The 20,520-nt window shown below is 43.2% G+C and overlaps 2 protein-coding genes across 3 annotated transcripts in view; both read left to right on the top strand.

Annotated features, from left to right (window-relative positions):
- Nucleotides 1–12,911, top strand: part of MARCHF6 (membrane associated ring-CH-type finger 6) — a 50,481-nt gene extending 37,570 nt beyond the window's left edge. For both annotated transcript variants that reach the window (XM_044442871.1, XM_044442872.1), the window contains 6 exons: nucleotides 868–1,049; nucleotides 1,708–1,842; nucleotides 3,569–3,658; nucleotides 4,662–4,794; nucleotides 8,378–8,513; nucleotides 9,457–12,911. In XM_044442871.1, the coding sequence (XP_044298806.1) occupies nucleotides 868–1,049; nucleotides 1,708–1,842; nucleotides 3,569–3,658; nucleotides 4,662–4,794; nucleotides 8,378–8,513; nucleotides 9,457–9,547 (767 nt within the window). In that variant the 3' untranslated portion in view covers nucleotides 9,548–12,911. The remainder of the gene's footprint in view (nucleotides 1–867; nucleotides 1,050–1,707; nucleotides 1,843–3,568; nucleotides 3,659–4,661; nucleotides 4,795–8,377; nucleotides 8,514–9,456) is intronic.
- Nucleotides 12,912–14,388: 1,477 nt separating this feature from the next.
- ROPN1L (rhophilin associated tail protein 1 like) lies at nucleotides 14,389–19,907 on the top strand. Its single transcript, XM_044442807.1, has 6 exons — nucleotides 14,389–14,487; nucleotides 15,764–15,930; nucleotides 17,362–17,485; nucleotides 17,639–17,800; nucleotides 18,886–19,061; nucleotides 19,767–19,907. The coding sequence occupies exons 2-6, from the start codon at nucleotides 15,800–15,802 to the stop codon at nucleotides 19,825–19,827; spliced, it is 654 nt and encodes a 217-aa protein (XP_044298742.1). The 5' UTR covers nucleotides 14,389–14,487; nucleotides 15,764–15,799; the 3' UTR covers nucleotides 19,828–19,907.
- The last annotated feature ends 613 nt before the right edge of the window (nucleotides 19,908–20,520 follow it).

Genomic DNA, 20,520 nt, shown 5'->3' with positions numbered 1-20,520 from the left:
ATCTGTAGAAGAGGGAAGCAGTATTGCTCATTTAAGCATAGCATTTCAACAGGTGTTGGTGTTGCTGCTGGGTTAACTGGAGATTGTAAAGAAAAATAATTTGCTTTAGGCTACAAAATCAATACTCATTGGCCAGATCTTTGCTAATGAAAATGGTGCAGTTAGTTGTCTGGACCTCTTGTAATTTTATTGTGCTCTTCCTTCAAAGAGCTAATGGCGGTATATGTGGATTCTCCTCTTCTTATTTTTACAACCCTGTGAAGCAGATTATGCTGAGACAGTGAGGTGCTCATAAGCTTTGTGACTTCCTGTGAGCAAGACTTTGAACCCAGAACTCCCTCACTAAATAACCTTTGTACCACATAACTTTAACTCATACAAAGAAAAACAAACCAAGGTACTATGTGTTTGGGACTTAAATAGTTCTTACTGCCATTATATGATCTCTAGCTGGCAGTGCTTTTGACCCAGGGAGTATTTAGACTGACCTGAGAAACTCGTATAAAGCGAGGCAATCGTTTTGCAAATTCCACTTGGCCTTGTAGGGGGTTGGTATAATGCAGTTGAATAATACTGGGATGAAGATGGAATTAAATTGTTTTCAGTTACTGACTGGGTTCCAAGGAGCTGCTTAGGCCTACCCAAGGGGTTTGTGATAATGTGGTATAATTTTGCAGCTGATTTTCTCTCATATTACGAACTGGTTTTGAAACCGTCTTCAGTTTCAAAGGCTGCCATCTGGAACTACTGATGGAGGAGAGGGGGCTACTGAAGACACTTAGCCTTTTCACCATCCACTGGATCCAACTGCATCTTGTTATGATCTTATTTATTCCATCAAAAATGAACAATCCTTTCTGCTTTCAGTATTTGCTGGCCGTTGGCTGATGTCCTTCTGGACAGGGAGCGCCAAAATCCACGAACTCTACACCGCTGCTTGTGGGCTCTACGTTTGCTGGCTTACAATCCGGGCCGTGACAGTGCTGGTCGCTTGGATGCCGCAGGGCCGCCAAGTGATCTTTCAGAAAGTTAAGGAATGGTCCCTAATGGTAAGCTGTTGGGAGAATTACATGGCTTCCAGTTCTGGGTGAGCAGGAGGTGGTGAAAAAGCTGCAGCTGCGTCAGGTAGCCTGAGAGGCCTCAAAGCTTTGGCCAGGAAAGATTCTGACATGAGAGGATGGAGGGAAAGGAAAGCCAAGACATGCCCTTTGGTTTCTAGGAGTGGTATCAGTCCTGAGCCTGCCTGTGAACTCCTGTCCTCTGAGTTGTACCCCAGACATATTGAACTCTTGGCTGAGGTTCATCAGCATTGAACCTCACTCAGTATGTATTCAGAAGCAAATCCTTTTTTGCCTTTGCATATCCTGGAGTAGAGTTCAGCTATTTGAAACAGATTCCAGGGGTAAACTTCAGTGAATTCAAGTTCAGATTTAACCTCGTCTAGAATGTGCCAGCAAAAGGAGAACATTCTGCACCGCTCCCTTTTAATTGGCTCTTGTATATTAGCTAAAGCTTTGTCTTGGGAATTATTGGCCTGGGTAATCCATTGGCTCCGTTCTAAGTATGTTTCTGTTTGTTATCATTTCGATAATATTTTTGATACCTCTGTGTCCTCCCTTTAATTTTAATGGTTTGTAAGTACAGACATAATTTTCAATGTTTCTTATGGCCTTGTCAATAAACAAAGCTCTTTCCCTTTCCCTTTAGATAATGAAGACATTAATAGTCGCCATCCTCCTGGCTGGTGTAGTTCCACTTTTGCTTGGGCTCCTGTTTGAGCTGGTTATCGTTGCTCCTTTGAGAGTTCCCTTGGATCAGACGCCACTTTTCTACCCATGGCAGGTCAGCCTGCCCTCCTTGTTGCCTGAGTTCTGCTGTATGGATTGTCTTACGCAATGTGTCACTGGCAGTGTTATAATTAAAAGTAACTATAGTAACACAAGGTGTGCTCGCATTCTCCGCAAATAAGACCGTTGACATAAAACCAGTGCCTTACAAAATGGATAAAATTAAGCCCCAATATAAAAATCAGCGAGTAGAAGAAGCAATTTATACAGTCATCTGAGGCTTCCAAATGCCCTGTTAAAGAGTCGCTCTGTCTGCTTAAAGGCAAGCACCTGCCATAACCCCCTTTTGTTTGCCATCTTTAAAATAATTAAGATGGGCACCTCAGATGTATGCAAATAGGGCCGTAGTCCTTTTTTAAATTTCCCTTTTTGTCCCAAACATATTCATGTCTGTTGGGCTTGTAAAAAGACGCACTTGTTACTGTCTGATAAGTGTGATCTTGCCTTGTCAGTATCGTTTAAGTTTTAGCTGTGAAAGGGAGTGAAGTATAGTAGAAATTGACATGGCAGGACAGCATACAGGCAAATTTGCACATTTCCCTGAGTCTCCAGCAAGTCCAGAAAGGGGAAAGATTTCCTCCCCCACTTTTTTGCTGTGGTCATTCTCTGTGTGTGTGAGGGGTGGTCCCCCCCCCCCCGCAAAAGCTCAGAAATAGTTTCGCAGGAAAGTATTTAAAGGCAGGAAAGTAAATAGAGGGAAATTGACACATTTTTTTCCCTTGGCCAATTTTCTTCATTTATTTCCTACCCTTGAACTTGCCCCTAGACTATCTTTAAACCTCTTAGGCTATAATTAGCAATATAGAGGAGACATTAATAGATTTTTAGGACAAATCCATTGGAGCCCAGGGTGGAACTAAGGAGGACATTTTCCAATTGTGTAAACTGCCTTGTAGCTTACTGCAAAACCAATGGATCCTTTAAACATGAAATACCTGGTGGACTTGGAGTCATGAATTAGCGATATTAGACATTCTATTTTAATGTGTTGTCCTGCTAAACACAAGCCCCTTGGAAAGAAATCTTAAAGCTTATGTAAACCACATTGTTCCCAACCAGCAAATTGAGCTATTTTTTCTGGGTGGAAAAACAAAAAAGGTATAAGTGGTAAAATCTGAGGCATTAAATTTTTGTGCCCTTTATTCCAAATTTTCCAAGTAAATTTCAACAACACTTTATTGAGAAGAATTTTATCTTATCTTATACTTTGTTAGCTATTGTACAGTATTTCATTGTGGGATATTTCCAATTTTCCAATATTTGGAATATATCTAGTTATTTTGAGGAGTGCCTTTCTGTTAAGCATTAGAAAAGCCATTTAATGTGTCTTGTCACACCCCTGCTAATATTCTTCAGGGGCTTTTCTTTTACTACTATATGTTTTAGAGAAATGCATTTCTAACAATACCAAGGAACTACTACTGGCTAGATTATTATCTATGTTGACTTTTTCATTAAATCCTACATGCTTGCTACAACTGTTGGGGGTCTTTCCATGATTTACTGCAACAAGCTATGTGGATATAAAATAGTGCACCTGCTTTCCGTGCTTACCAATGCCTCCATTTCCAGTGTCAGATTAGACTGTGAACTTCTAAGTAGGGAGATGCCCTCTTGCAGACTGCTTTGCACATCGATGGTGCTTTGTAAATAATAATAATAATAATAATAATAATAATAATAATAATAATAATAATAATACTTTTCGTGCTTTGATCCAGGACTGGGCTCTTGGTGTTCTGCATGCCAAAATCATTGCTGCCATAACTTTGATGGGTCCTCAGTGGTGGCTGAAAACAGTTATTGAACAGGTGAGGCTTGGTTGGCTTGGTTTCTCAGGTGTGGCAATCAGACAAAACCTATCTGTAAATGTCCCAGGTCTGCAGGCCACATCCCAGTGGCCTGGGGAGGACTGCTCCCTTTTCTCTGCTGCAGAAACCATGATCTTAATCTTATTTTTTTCCACTATACTTCTTAGCATGGACCCCACTGGAGAGGGGAATTGAGTTACATGCTTTACATATTGATCAGCCCTAACCCTTTACCCCCTTACTTCGCATCAAGTCCCACTGAATTTGCTTCTGAATGGACACACAGAGGTTGGCACTGTAAATGCAACTAATGTAGACTGGATCCAACCATGTTTACAACCTTCTCTACATAGTAAGGTTCTCAAAGGGGTAAAAGAAAATGAGCTACCCCCAAATTCATTGCTTTGTTTACTAAGTTTTTGCATAATAATATAAGCTTGAATTTAGAAGTATCCAACTCCCTCGCTTTTTTTTCTTTGACTAGTGCAAAACATTTCTACCATTTCTGATAAAATAACTAGCATTAGAAGAAAGACAATAATTAATACAAATTGATTTATATTACAGCATATCAAAAGAGGTCAAATTAAAACCAGCCTGCTAGTTTAAATCTTTACTTTTTAAAAACAGGACTTCATATATAATAACTAAATCTTGCACATTCATTACTCCACTGGCAGATGCAGCAAATTGTGTTGTCTTTCACAGAGCCTGTGAATGCACATCCTGATCTCCCTAACCCGAGATAGGTTGGTTTTTATGCACTGAGACACCTATTTAGAAAGTTTCTTATTTTGCTATATCAGTGAAATCCTTAAGGGCTATTGCCATGTAAATGACGGAGTCCGTAGTGCACCCCCACATGTAACGGCAACCTCACTTACGGAATATATTGCATATTCCTTTCCAATCATGAAGATGTGCTTGGGCAATAGACATGTTTTAAGTTGTGTGCTGGACAACCTTCCCTTCGTGTAACTGGGCTTTTGCCTTGTTCTTTCAGGTTTATGCAAATGGCATTCGAAATATTGACTTACACTTTATAATACGGAAACTCGCTGCACCGGTTATCTCAGTTTTGTTGCTTTCTCTTTGTGTACCTTACATCATCGCTTCTGGTGTTGTACCTTTACTAGGTAAGTGCAGGCAGGCAAATGTTGTCACCTGGTCTCCAAGCTCAGTTATGATGATATAGCGGAAATATAAAATCATCGATCTCTTGCCAGAGTGCCGGATGTTCACTGGGCACAAGGGCATCCTGCAAAGTGTGTCTTCCGGTCTCTGCATAAACACAGATTGCTTCACAATATTTTGATTTTGCCCATAGCTTGGAAAAGTGTTTCCTATGTTAGCTGAGTGTAGAGCCAACATAGGCGGTGGCCCTTGAGCAGCCGATGATCTTTCGATGACATTTAGATGGCCAGCTTTTTTTTCTGATTTTCCAGCCTTGGGAATATTTGCCAGGTTTGGAGGCCATAAGTGATCACCCTAAAAATCATTACCCTAAAAAGACTTCTCCTAAGTAACAATAAGGGTGGAAGAAGATTGGCCAGCTTTATTAGCTTCTGCTTCCACGCACTGGTCTTTATGAGGGTGGGAATGCCGCTGACAGGGCAAACCGCAGCTCATTTCTTCTGGGAGTCAAAGGGAAGGCGACTAGCTCGAGGGCAGGGGATAGCAAGAGTGCTTGGCTGCCCACGGCTCCTGACGGAGTGTGGGGATTGCAGCCGCAAAGGTGACCCTGTTCCCTCTTTGATTGCAGGCCCTGCAGCCCCTACAAATGGATAAGCCTAGTGAAGCTTCATGCCGTGGTCAGGGACTTCTGCTGGATATTTCTGGGGGGTGAGGGGCAAAGCTGCACAGCAGTTTGTGCCTGTAATTGGTGCATGTGCTGCACACTGCTGCAACACACCTTTGCATTGTTTTTGTGTGTGTTTTTGTTACGTAGCATCACCTCCCCTGGCAGAGTAATCAAAGACCCCAGTAACTGGGCAGCACTAATGCAGACGAGTGTCATTTTAAGAACAATTAGGAACTCCAACTAAACTTCATCTGGAGAGAGGGACAGAAACAAGAGGGAAAAAACCGAAATGTACAAACACAGTACAGCTGTCTTAGGAATATCCTATTCCATGGTGTTACTAACCTTATCATAACAGCAATAACTTCACACAACTTGCCATGGGATGACTCCTTTCATCTTGGAAACATTGAAAACCACATGCTGGGACTGTTTTCCACAGCCTGATACACGCCAAGATGCTTTGGGCCGTGACCCCAGCAACTGTGTACCATTGAGCTGGCTGGGGCTGAAATCCAAAACATCTGAAGTAGTGCGGAGCTTCTTGAGACTTGAGAAGGAAATAGATGGGGTTGGTCAGGGTTTAGGGCCCTGGAGAAGTCTGGACATGTTGCTTTACTTTTTACATTGGTATCAGGCACTTTTTTATCAGCTAACAATTTGACTTCTGCATGGTTTACATTTTGAAGTACAGGAGTGTTCTCTTGGAATTTCATATTTTTCCTCAAGCATTTTGTGCAGGGTTGCCAATTTTAAAAAAATCTAGCGTCAGAGAACATGCTCACAATTTCCGATGGATCTGGTTATGGATCCATGAATAACACTGGGCTAATTTTCAGGACTTGTGCAACCCACCCTTTCTCAGCCGCTGCCCTGCCTCCCACAACATGAGTAAAATAATGATGAGCTGCGTCTGCATGCATTGTCAGGGTGATTTTTTTTAAATACTCTGAAAAATTACTAAGATCTGAGTTAGAAAGATTACGAGTTCCTGTAGCTGCTGCTACCTTTACTTAATTTTGATAGAAATGCATTGCCCCGAGATGGAATTCTAAATTGTTTTTTTTTATGCAGTTTCCTCCTAACAGTGAAGACCCCCCAAAACTTCAGTATGCCCAGATTACTGCAACAGCATTCATGGGAAAATAGGCTAAAAGACAAAAGCAGGTGAAAAGCAGTCCAACCTATAGAATGCGCTCCCCAGAGAGGTCCGCCTGGCGCTGTCGTTATTTGCTTTTCGGCGCCAGGCCAAGACCTTTTTATTTAAACGTTATTTTAATTGTTGAGGTTATTTATTGATTTTTAAAAACTTTGCCAGGATGTCTCCACTATTTTATGTATTTGTATGATGATATTTATTTATGATTGGAAGCCGCCCCGAGGCTTTTGCGAAGGGGGCAGCATATAAGTTGCCTAAATAAAATAAATAAATAATAAATTCCCCACAAAACGAATAGGCAGAACAGTGGCTGCACTTCTTGCTTCATATCTTGAGTTTTGCAGTACTAGAGCCGTACATATAAATGAAATATATAATTATAAAAATGGATAATTGTAAAAAAGAAAGCCAGGTATCTAGAGATTATGGCTGATCTCGGGGGAGGGGGGTGTCCCTGCCTCCGCTTGCCCAGCCCTGCAGGTGCCCACGAGCAGAAATGAAATCCGGAATGGCTGCCCTTGCAGCGTGACTGCTGGCCATCTCTCCCTTGCCTGCCTTTCAGCACACACCTGCCCTTTGTGGGCAACAGCGAAGCGGCTCAAGGTGGTTCACCGCCACTGCCAGCCCAATTGCCCGTGTGCTTATGGCAGGGGAGGGTCCCACTGCACAAAGCACCTCTTTGTGCATCTTTGCCGGCCGTTCAGGGACGGACGGCGACGTCCTGGCGGCCAGCTTGTGAGCCCAGATCTCTAACCCACCTCCGCACAGCCGAGGGTGGGCTACGAGGACCGGCTCCCTCAGACCGAGTGCAGCCGGGGGCCGTGCCAGGGACGCCGCCATATTGGCTCGCGTCCTCTCAGTCAGCAGTGCAGCCCGTCGTCCTGCTGCTACCGCACTGCGGGTTTAACAAGCCCTGCAGCTGCCTGGCCGGGCCTTCCAGGAAGCCAGGCTCTCCCCTCCCCAGTCCTCCTCTGGCCATTCATGCTGTGGTCACTGTCAGTTGAGCTCGATTACACCGCCCAGTTTAGTTTATTCGCCTCCCCTGGCTGGGCCAAACGCACCTGTATTGTGGGGAGCCGGTGAGTAGAGGTAGATGGGGCAGGCCACCGCAGCCTAAGGTGCTGTTCCTCCTCCCAGAGTTGGGACACTCGGCACAGAGGAGTCTCGTGCCGCCGCCGCCGCCGCCACCACCACCTTACAAGGAGGTAAACTTAATCTCCTGTCCTGAGCCTTGCCAGGTGGGTGCTCCCGGCTGTGGGGAAGGAGAAACCCCAGAGCCCAGCAGCCAGATGGGGTATCAGAAAACCCCCCTTCTGCATGCATCAACTCGTAGCTGCCTAAGGTTCGTAGAATAAACTGCGTCACTAGCTGAGAGGCAGAGAAAGTGAGAAATCTGCAGGTCACAATAATGATGCTGCAAGTTTTGGCGTGTTCAGTAGGTTGTTTTTACTTTAATGTGAATACATTGTTATAGGCGTCTATTGGTTGTTTCCTGCTTGCAGGGATTTAGTTGTCTTGCTGCATCCAAGAGAAACATCCCAGTAAACATTTGTTTTAACTGAAATTCATTCGTATAATTGTTACAAGTGAAGAAAATCTGTTCTTCCTTTATGCAGTGCTTGGTAGTGCATTGTCATGTTTGTAATACATTAAGTGTGAAAGTGTAACGTAGTAACTTTGTCAAAAAATGAGGTTTAAAGTGGAAAGACTTGGTTTTAACCTTTAGTTTATTGAAATCCCTTTAAAAATTATTTTTCAGGTGTCACTCCTGAAATGCAAAACCTAGTACAGCGTCGTATTTATCCTTTTCTACTCATGGTGGTGGTTTTGATGGGCATCCTCTCCTTTCAAGTCCGTCAGTTCAAGCGCCTTTATGAACACATAAAAAATGACAAGTGAGTACTTACCCTGGCAAGACTGATCTGTTTTGAGACCTATAACAGTCCCTTCACCCATTAGGAAGTTCAGATCGTAGGACCCAGAGATGGATATTGCTTAGCGTGCTCTGGCCGTGTTCAGTGGTACAAATTACTTGGAACTAAACCATACTGTGGTTCAACTAAGTAAGGATGGTAGAGTTCTGATCACTGGAAGCTTTTCTTCAAGATAGTAGTGAAAGGAGACCTTTCGCGAAGTCCTTGTGTTGGTAAAGCCATATCTGAGCCCCCTACCTGTCGAGTTTGGAGAGGGGTTATGCATGACATAAATAAAAATAAATGCTTTTTATGAATAAAATCTTTTTATGAATTGATGCTTTATTTTTTTTCTTGTGTGGTAACTTTGCTCCTTAATGACTGTAAGTAAATTTAGCACCATTGAAAGTATGTAGACAGATATTTCTGCCCTACTCTCATAGTATTAGAACCCAATGAAGCTGGTTAGTAGGAGATTCAGGATAGCTAAAAGGAAGTGGTTCTTTACATAGTGCATAGTCACACTGTGGAATTCACTTCTGCAAGGTGTAGCGATGGCCGCCAATCTGAGTGGCTTTGAAAGGGGCTGGATAGAGGACGAGGCCATCAGTGGCCACTGGTCCTGAAGGGTGGGATGCTGCCTCGAGAGGCACGCATCGAGTGCCGGGTGCCTGCGCCACCCGTTGTCGGGGAGGGCCTGTTGCACTCCTGACCTGTTTCTGGGTTTCCCGTGGGCAGCTGGTTGGCCACCATGTGAACAGAGTGCTGGCCCACTTGGACGCGTTTATGTTCTTAAATCTTCTAAGCGCAGCCTGTTGTGGAACCGTGTTCCTGATTCGGTTCATGCACCACATTAAAAGAATGAAATGCAGTCAGGTGTAGAAGGGAAGGAATGAAAGTATTTTTATACCCTTTAAAATCCTAGGTACCTTGTTGGACAACGACTTGTGAATTACGAACGAAAAGCTGGGAAACACGGGACATCACCGCCGCCGCCTCAGTCATCACAAGAATAGAAATGGTCACATGGAATCATTTGATTTTTCCCTTGCCTTTGTGTCCTTTTTCATAGACTGGTCTTCATTCTTTGGGTTCTTTCCCAACAATCCTCTCAGCTGGGTTTTTATCTTTTAATTTTGGCTTCTTTTCTCATGGCATTCAGATAGTCAAGGTCCTGCACCTTTTTATCTGCGTTTTCTGAAGTTATCAGTGCTGAGATCTGTAAATGTGTAAATAGCAATACCCATACCCTAAAACCTTGGATTAAAAATGAATGTTCATTGTACATCTTAAAGAATATTAATTTATTAAATCTAGTTGTCACTTTATTTTGGACTGCTGTTCTGTTGACATATGTGCCACAAAGCAATACTTCAAGAATCAAGACACATTTTTTTTAAAAAAAAAAATCAGTGGCTTTTTCCAAAACATAATTTTTGCAAAACCTGGGGGCTCATCAAAGATGATACAGTCAGTAGTGAAGTGGCTGTGGTGAGATCACATGAATTTTATTAGATTTTTTAATCATTTTGTATAACATCAAAGCTGTACATTTTCTGTTGCCTGATTATTTTCCATGTGTCTAAGTCTGTAATATTGTACAGTAACTAGTAGATCAAGACCATTTTTTCTCCTTCAGACAACTTTGGCATTTGCTTGTTTGGCTGTGAGGCATTAATTCTTTGGCCCTGGAAGACAGAATTTTAATGAATTTCTAAGCACTTAAATCAAAGTTCATTAGAGCTAAGTGGCAGGAATACTTAAATGAGCTAATTGAGAGGTTTGTGGAAGAATGTGTTTCCAATGCATAAGCCAATATTTCCTCCTTTCTATTTTTGAAACTATACAGTTGAAATGCTTACAGGGATTTATTTTGAGTACAGTAAAGAAGGGTTTGGTTTGTTTGTTTGTTTGTTTGTTTTTTGGATGTTCGTTCAAGAGTACAGAGAACATTAGAAATGGAAGAACCCTTTTTTCTGATGGTCTGAAACTTTCATACAACCAAAGTTGCAAATGATACTATGGACATCTTATCATGTCACAATAAGATGAACACCTGTAATTCTATAAATGATCAGCATTAGTTCTGCATGGCAGTAATGCTAGCAGGGTTTTTTTTAGCAAGTTAACTGTGGGGAAGGAACCTACATAGTATTATTTAGCAGGAAGAAAAAAACCAAAAAATATATAATTTTAAAAATTGGTTAATCTTTACAATGGTGACACCAAACAGGAATCATGAATCACGTTTACCAATTTCTGATATTTTTATATGCCTAATTATTTCCTGTAGGTTAAATGCATTTTAATGTCAATAATTCTGAGATACACAAATGGAAGAAATGCTAAAGCTTTAAAAATAGTCCATTTGTGTGCTTGAGACTTGCAATATTCTATTCAAAACCAGTAAGAAATTGTTTTAAGTTTATTAATGCTATGCAGTTGTCTGGCCACTCAGGACTGTTTCCTTGAATATCATGTGTAGCTAATTATGTGTATCGAATAGAATACTAAGGAGTTGTCTGTTGAATTCAGGATATGTTCTTGTGCTTGAAAGAAAAAGCAAAAACGTTGCGAGCTGTTTTGGTTCCATATTTTGGGGAGGGTGGAGTTGGGATGGATGTGGAGTCTAGCCTAGATTTCTGACAATCTACACTCATGCCCAGTGCTAGCAGAATGTGACTGGGTTGTCTAACTTGAGGGCCACCATTGGTATTTCACAGCATTACCTCATTTTTGGCACTGGGGCTATAGATGTGTCAATTTTTTGAGATTTCCCTTTGAAGCAGTTCCCAATTAAAAAGCATAGAAAACAGAAGATGGCAAATCAAAACAAAACCAAAAACCCCAAACCCAACCAGACTTGCTTCTAATTCACTGTTTGCAAATCTTATTTATGAGTCTGTCATGCCCGGTTCTTTTGGACATATCAATATTACACTTTTCAGTTTCTAATGGTGTACTTTTACGTACGAGTGCGTATTTTCCCGCAAATATTGCAAATGTCTTTAGTTGCACAAAAATCTGTTATCGACAGTCTTTGTTTAACAAGAAAAAATTCAAGCAGTCTTACCACTGGGATATTGCTAGCAATGCTGTGCTGCTTTCTGTAGCATTTTGCAGTAATGCAGTATCTTGTAACTTTGTGTTTTTATTCCAGACAAGCTGGTCCTCAAAGATTATTAAAGTTTGTTAAGAAAAAGGCCTGGCACTTGCTTTCTTCTTACTGTTGTTTTAAAATGATTGTAGTTGGGAATGTTTAATGAAGCACAGTTCCCTTTAGAACAAAATGACTGTTGTAGCCATTAACTTATTATTAGTATGGTAACCTTTGAGCAGATGTGTATGTATTCTGTGTTCAAGGGAAAAATCAAATTTAGCAAAGAAAAGTTGAATTGTGTACCAATTATGCCAACTAAACACATTCTTAATTAATCACCATGTGTTTTCATACCTTCCTCACTGCCCTAAGGATTAGAAACTTAAGAGTTGGGGGCGGAAAGCTGCTGAGATTTAAAAGTTTCTTTAGTGGGCGCTGACATCTGTTTTCTGATGAAATCTCCAAATACGTATTGTTTTGCTAAAGAAATGTGATAGGTATTTGTATTTTTTATGTAGCAAATGTTGGCATAGGATTGACAGTTTACCAGTAAATCAGAATACAACAAAATATTACAGGAACCATTACGAACAATTTAATTTCTTAAAATATGTAGGTGTACCACTATAATATTTTTCTGTAACTCTGCATGTGCATAGTTCAGTATTTGGTGCACAGTCTGGAAACAGAGTCCTATAAGCAAGTATCTGGTCCTCATGGTGGTAGAGATTAGTTTGAAAACAAGTTGTTGGTATATTTTTCAGCATATATATTGCTCCTGTGCAAGCAAGATTGCATATTTGTTCAGTGGAAGAAACGTGTGTGTACAAGTTACCGTTTTATGTGCATGGAGTTTCCCCCTTCATTGATGCAAATTTCTTTGTGTACAGGTGAGTTCTGTGAGCATTTCAGAAAATGTTATACCTGAAAATGATAGCAGAAATTATGTCACCTCAGTATTTTTTTTTTTTTTTTGGTGGGGTGGGCAACAATGACCTGTGTCAGGGCTACTGACTATCCCTTCCTGGCCATGAAGTTCTCTGGTCCACCATTTACCCATATTACAAAACCTGAATATCAAGTTTCCATATACTGATGTGCAATTGTGGGGGGTGCGTTCTTTAGCACAGAATCTTTTCTGTTTCCTTTTAAGAGATTAAAAGTATTTGTACAAATCGCTCCTCTTGTAAAATCTGCGCTGTATATAGTTCTCACTTTAATTGGCTTCAGATCACAGTACAATGTTCAATACCAATAAAACTTAATTTACAAATTCTTAACTTTGGCTGTTTTTAAGAAATAGGCATTGAAAATGCACACAATCAAGAAAGAGCTTTGGCTATGGGTATAGAATAATACTAAGTATTTAAAAGATTTACTTAAGTAGCCTGCTTAATTGGCAGGACGCATAATGTTTGCCCCCCCCCCCCCCCCCGGTGACGAGCTGGCTGCAAGGGACCGAGGGCATGTGGCTTGCAGGCTTCCTGCCAAACGGCTTGTTGAAACCTGGTCAGCTGCTGCCTATCACACAACCCTGCAAGGGCGCCTGTAAGGCAGTTTCAGATCCTTTGGCCTGGCTGTCTTGTTGATGGGCCTGAGTCTATGTTTCCAACACAGGTTTCCAGCAGCTGTGCCACCAGGATTACAGCGTTTGGTCTGGGCTCCTCGAGCTGTACTACTGAAGCCAGTTCCTGCAGAAGTGGCCCGTCTGCGCAAGGCATTTTGCGCGAACCGTCCAGGGATCTTTGGCGCTCAGGCAGTAACAAAACGTTAGATCAGTGTCTCCTTTAGCCAGCCAGGAGGATGGGCCAGGTCGTTTTGCTGCAGGTGCGGTGCTGATGCTTCCTTTTTGAGGGCTGCTCAACCCCACCCTGTTTTACCAACATAGCTGTCCTTCGTTTTGTAAACGGTAGTATATAAAATAATGGCCTTCTCTCCCCTGCACCCCCCAGATCATGAGACTTTCTGGGGAAGACGGCCATGCCAGGGAAAGCCAAAGGCAGAAGAAGGGTAAGGCTAAGTAGGAGATGCCTCGATCCCATAAAGGAAGCCACAGCTTTGGGTCTGCAGCTGCCGGGCAGGGCGCTGCGGGAGGCCACCGTGGCGTGGCGGCTGGTGCGGGGGATGGCGACTCTCAGCCTGGCCCACCTCACAAGACTGTTGTGAGGACCAACGGGAACGGATGAGGACGATGTGCGCCGGTTTGCGTTCCTCGCGAGAGGGAAAAAGAGGAATATACATGCGATGTCGTACTAAGAATTCTCAGCTGCAGACGACGCGGCAGTCCTCGGATTGAGGAACGATTCAGACGCAGAGATTGGACACGCATGCCCCACAATAAGCGGCAAGCGCGCCGAACCCTCGGAGGCCGCTGCGAGCCGGCCGTGCTGTGCTTGCGCCGCCGCTAGGCGGCGTCCTGGCGTCATAGAGAGGGAAGTCCTCGCAGGCCGCCGCCGGGAGCCTCCCACTGAGAGCGAGCTTTCTATGGTAAGCCTCCGTGCCGGGCCTTCGGGGCTTCCGCCAGGAGTTCCAAAGCCCCTCTGCGCCTCCAGGGGTCACTCTACCCACTGCCCTCTCTATGGTGCTCCTGGTTGCCGCGCGACGGCGAGGCGCGCCGTTGCCGCGGCAACCCAACGGCCAGCCTGGCCTCTTCGGGGAGCGCCGGCGGGGAGAGGAAGTGGGGCGGCCGCCGCTGCGCCTGCCGGGCTCCCCTGCCTCGAGCGGCCGCAGCCGGACAGGCCCGGAGCTTGGCAAGTGGGCGCGGTGATCCTTCCCGCAGGATTTGCGCTTTCATCGTGCCCCTTCTCCCAGAAGCGCCCTCCCCGCCATAGTTCATCGGAATAACAACCCTGTGAGGTAGATTGCAGCTGCCCGGAGCGAGCGAGAGAGAATGTCACTGTCTGGGAGGCAGGGGTGGTGCTGGGGGAACGTTTATCCACTTTGCAGAGGACCCCCCCCCCCCCTTGGGTGAGAAGGCTGGCAGCCCCTTAGCAAACAAGCAACATTCAAAACGATACGGTAGGGAAACAGGGCAGAAAAGCGCAGGCCTCGTTAAAGTAACCCAGCGTCCAGCTGTGCGTTTGGGAAAGAAAACCCGTCCAAGGTGCGGGGCTTTGGCGTGACAGCGGTGCTGCTTGGAGCTGGAGTCGGACGCCGTTTCCGGCTGCTCCGAAATCGGGGAGGCTGATAATTTAACTTCAAATACGGTGCCCATTTCTGGACACCCCACTGGGGCAAGGATTCCGTTAAACCGGAATGGGAGTGGCAGGAAGGATGGCCAGAGGGTTGGAAGCGAACTCGTGTGTCTGCAGAAGAGAAGCCGGGGCGGTCATGGGGCTCTGCAAGCCTGGAAAGGGTGCCTATGATTATGTACTTGATTTTGTTGTTTCTGATATGTTTTGTTACACAGAGGAGGGCTGCACCTGGTTCTCAGTCATCTGACACTAAGGAATTGGCTTAACTTGGTGTTTTGTTTTGTTTAGTTGCAAAGTCATGCCCAACCCATCAAGACCCCATGGACAAGGGAAGGCAGATCGTGGTTGAACTGCAGGAAAATTTCCCCTACGGATAGGTGGTGGCCTTTGCCTCGCTTGCTTGTATCCAAGCAAAGGCTGAATTCTTGCACTGAGAAGGTGTTGCACCCAGTGAGCTGAATGGCCACTTCCAGCTATGTTTCTGAGTGTGAGGGGACCCCAAGATTACACATTCAGTTGCTGGGGGGCACACAGAGGCCCAGATTTCGATGCTGGTCATTATTATTAGTGAATGATAACACTGGTTGCTGATGTGCGCATCATTGACTGGCATGAGTCTTACTCAGGGCTTGAGAGAACGTTTCGCTGAACAAGTAGTATGAGGGGAGCAGCATCTTACCTTCTAGTACTATTCCATTTAATTAGTTTAAAAATGTGTATAGTGTCTTGTATGTTCTCTTTCTCCAGCCTCCCCTGTTGTTAGGCTTTTGAGGATACCTCATCTAGGCTGTGCGGAGTTCCTTGGAGAAAAGTGGAAGGCAAATGTGATAGACAATTTCACTGTTATTCAAGGCACCTGATGGTTTCTTAAAACTCAAGTGATTTATCTTTAGAGAGCATAACAAAAATTAATTAAGGAATAATGTTTTTTTTTTAAGTTCTCTTAGGATTTTGGTGTTCGACCTAGCATAACCATGCCGGTTCCAGATGTTATGTTTTGTGCACAGCAGATTCATGTCCCCCCAGAACTGCCAGATATAATGAAACAGTTTACCAAGGCTGCTATCAGGACCCAGCCACGGGATGTTCTCCAGTGGTCTTATGGGTGAGTCAGGCCTAATGATGTCTTGAATTTGAACAGGCTATTGGCACTGAAGGCTCTGCACATATAACCAGTCTGGGGGAAAGGGATGCCTGGATTTGGCTTCCAGATGGAGGAGGAGGAGAGCACTGATAGCTGAATGCAGGGTGTCCCCCACCCGAAAAAATAATCATAGCTTGGAATTCAGTAGAGCGATATGTCGGCAGAAATTGGCATCCGTGTCAGCACATCACAAGCACATGCTAGTATTATCTCAAAGTATTTTAGTCTTTTTTTACTGTATGTCAGTGAAATTGCACTTGTTCTAGTTCCCATTCTGTACTTAAATCTCCACGTATATAGTTCAGCTCAGTTAATGCAAATGAACACAGATCACAGCATGAATTAATGACTGATTTTTCCCACCCATTCAGTGCTTCACCTTATAGGCCAGGTGCAGATTGCACAGCAGTGGTCTGGTTCACGCCGTCTCCACCCTTAAACAAGATACACTGGCTTGTTTAAGCTACAGCATGTGCTGGGTGCTGTGTGTCCCTTACACACCACTGCCTGCATCAAAAGATGCATCTGGCTAGCTCATTAGGGGCCAGACAAGCATCCAGATGGAGGAGAGGAATTGCATCCATACGGGCATCTCTGTCAATGCTGATGGTGTGTGCAGATCATCTGATCGGCTCAGATCTCTGAGCAAGTAACGATCAAGGAAGAATAGCAGAAATCATTATTTCCAGAGAGACCATGAGGAAAGACGTGTGAGATTTGCATTATTTTTACTGTGCTTCTTCCCAATATCCAACAGGGGTGATAAGGAATCTGCACCTTTACTATTAAAAAACACAATCCATCCCAAAGTTAGGCACATGAATAATAATAAATATTGAAAGAAAAATGGATTCTGTGGGTGGAGTAGAGAGAAGGTGGACTCCATGAAAAAATCTGACCAAAGCAACACTCACTTTGGCACAAAGTATACCTAAGATACAGCTGTGAATGATGGTATCTTGACACCCCCTTTAGGTAAGGAGAATGTGCTTCTCACAGGGCAGTTGGAAGGAGAGGAGTTGCAGCAGGGCTGGTGCTTAATTCTTTCTCCATTCAGTCTCCCCTTCCAGATTCCTTCCTCACCCAATTCTTCCCCCACCCCCCATGGGCTTTTTTAATTGTTTCCTTGCTTTTGCAACCACACAGGAGTAAAAGCCTTGTGGTGATCGTAGAAATTTGAGACAAATTAGAGTTAATCACCTTTCCCTGTCATATTGCTGCTCTGTTTACCCCATTGGAAATAGCTTTTTCTAATTGAAAAGGGCTATTATACATATTGTAGTGTAACATACTTTAAGTCATAAGTTGATGTCCTGATTCTGAAAAGGTTTAATTATGCCTCTGTCTTATCTGTTGTTAACCTCAATCATGTATCTCTTTGTGCTATCATAGGTATTTCCATGCTTTGGCAAATGGAGATCCTCTTCCAGTGAAGGAACGTGTTGAAATGCCAGTAGCCACTCAGAAAAATGACACTGGTCTGACACCAGGACTCCTTAAAGTTTTGCATAAACAGGTAAAAATGGTTGCAGTATATCTTTAGAATTTTTCAAGAAAATATGACACCTACAGAGGATAGCTTAGATTTTTAGATGATTGACTGTCTAGAATGAGTTAATTTCTCATACTGTTTTCTGGTATGTTGTTTATGATGGGCATATTTTTTAAGCTCTCTGAAAAGGAAACTGTGGATTTACCAGAACTTCAGAGAAGATGGAAGAACTTGTGTTTGCCAATGCAGCAGCTGCACAACCTTCTTCGACTGGACAACTTTGCAGATGGAGTGGAATGGATGAAGTTTTTTGCACTTGCTTGTAGTGCTCTTGGTGGGGTAGGTATATTTTTCAAAGTTTTTCCTACAGAGAATGAACTGAATAGCTGAGGCCTTACAACTAAATTTAACTTGCACTAGTATTTTGCCTGTTATAATTTTACTTAAATGGAGGAGGAAGAGTAAAGTAATTGTGAAACAATTTACATTTCAGAATCTAGGATCCACGGCACTGTGTTTATCAACCAATTTGTCTGTGTGTTTGTGTTACAATATTTGAAACTTAGCCCTAAGTATGTGATTTGGTTTCACATACAATTTCCTAACATTTATACTGTGAAATATGATGCAAATGTTCTGAATTTTTCAAATTGACTATACAATAGAAAGGCTGTTGAATACAGAAATTCTGCAAAGGAGGTTCCTAGAAGTGCAGATTCTTTCCATGCTGCCAGTGAATTATTCTTGTTCAGTGACATTGGATGATATTCATTCATTGGATCTTTTATGAAGTTTCGCTTTGGTTGATACAGAATTGCCTATCCCTTGCTAAGACTGTGTTAAGAAATGAAGAATGCTTGTGTGCATGTAGAAAAATGTGTGTCAACTCCAGGTGGATTTTTATGCATGTTGGGCGCACATGGAAATGACGATTTGCTGCTGCTTCCCAGTTCCTGCATACCATCTTTCTGCAGTTGCTGTCCTGTCCTAGTAACTGCCTTAATTTTTAATAATTGTGTAAGTGAACATCGGTTCAAATGAAGGCCATCCCATTTATAGATTTTGGTCCAAGATCTGCCTTCTGTGAATGTAAGGGCTCCATTCGTGCAAGGGAAGCCCACCTAATTTTGAGGGCCCCCCCTTGCATCACAGAACACTCCATTCAGCAGGGTTCCCCAGGCCTCTGGGTAGCATTTCAGGCTACTGTAGTCACAGCTACGCAGGGCTGCGGGGTAGCCAGAAAGTCTGCTTCCACCGCTTCATTGCACTTGCCTAAATCTGGATTTATTTTCACCTAAGTAATTTCCTACAATACTAGAACAGGTAACAGTGCACATCGTAAGCTGTTGTGTGTTCTAAGGTACAATTACTCAAAGCAAATGCTCAGGTGTGATTTTTTTGGTCATTGTTTTGGATCTTGTTAGTCTTTGCACAGTTCCATGAAACATGCCTGTGAGATTTTAACGAAGGACCCAGAGGGTGGAGCAGCCCGCATTCCATATGACACTTTCGCATTTATCTATTGCTACTTGGCTGGCTTAGATGAAGAAATATCACAGGAGACAGTAGAATCTTTTCTCAATGCTCTGAAAGAGCAAGTGTAAGTATCAGTTGGCTGTGGGAGTGGCTTATAATCCGGCTTTTGCTCAGCTCATGCTTACTCTGCAAGGTTTGCATTTCAGCAGTGCAAGCTCCCTGCCCCTTTTACTTGTTCTTGGGAAGCTCTTGGTTCCACAAGCAGATGTATTAAAGTCTTTGTAACCTGCTTTGAGGGATTGCTCTTCTAGTCCTTACAAGCAGTGCAGCCTCAGCTGTTTTACTGCATAGCCGCTGCTTAGAGCGCATGCTGCTTTGTTTCATGTGTTAGGCTGAGAACCAGATTGAACAAAATAAAGCACAGAACAGCTCTGAAAAGTAAAACATAATTAAAAGTCAGTCTGTCAGTCTCTCCCTCCCTCTCTCTCAGGGGAAGGAGGTGGCCATGCCTTTTGCCTTCACATATACATTTTTTTTCTGTCAAGGCGGGATGATACATTAGACTGTGGTGTGCAGGATGGAAAATGTACCTTATCAACGACATGGTGGGGTCTAGATATTACCCAGAAATGACTATGAAAACATTGGGATAAATTCCCCCTTAAGCAAGTAGGGAATTTAACACAACATTTCTATTACAGAAGTGCTTCTATGCTAGAATTACATTCAGGTGTGATGGGAGGATGTGCCTTGGAATTAATGTAGAATAAAGCAAGCATTGTGTTTCTTTAGGCATTAATAATGAAAATATATTTTTCTTATGATTTAGGTCACGTAAGGAATACATGGTTGGAATTGCAGATTTCAGCACTGTAAAAAAGACAACTTAAGATAGAGGAGAAATGTTAGTACATAGCGGAACTTAATGTGAAATATTTCATAAAATACAGGTTTTTCGTATCACCTTGCAGTGTGCTTTAATATTTATGAAATGCAAATAAGAAATTATGAAGTAATGCCGCTGACATTTGATTGCTTAAAGGGAGAACATTATACTTTGTAAGACATTGCTGCTATTTCAGAGGGGAGCATCCGATGACTGCTGGGGGAGACTTTAGGTTGTCTGAATGCCATAGCCAAGTTTACCCATTCAGATGCGTAAGTGCAATGTGCCACAGGCAGGTCTCACAAAACAAATGTTTTGGCATTCCTGTGTAGCAAGCAACTGCTTGATTGGGCCTGGTGAGGTTGTGAAGTGCTTCTCTCAGTGATTCCTGCGTCTCTGATTCCTGTGGTTGGATACTACATCCAGCACTTTGGGTCACATTCAAACAGCTGGACTGGAGCAGTGAGCGCCGTGCCAAACAGGCTGTCCTCTTGGAGAGCACCAATCTCCTGTTTAGCACGGCACAAATGGAACCCAGCCGTGAAATCAGTGATGACAATGTTAATTGCACCAACCTGTTGGCAGGTAGGCAGAAAGAGCCCAGCTCTGTATAGGGATCTTTGAACTGGTGCCAAGGTGTCCTAATGCTTTCTGTCCTTTACTGTGAGGCCACACACATCCTGTGCATATTTTATCT

This window comes from Varanus komodoensis, unplaced genomic scaffold, assembly GCF_004798865.1.
Source record: "Varanus komodoensis strain SLA01 unplaced genomic scaffold, ASM479886v1 scaffold40, whole genome shotgun sequence".
NCBI classification, from domain to species: Eukaryota; Metazoa; Chordata; class Lepidosauria; order Squamata; family Varanidae; genus Varanus; species Varanus komodoensis.
This window is presented reverse-complemented; position numbering and strand designations above follow the sequence as displayed.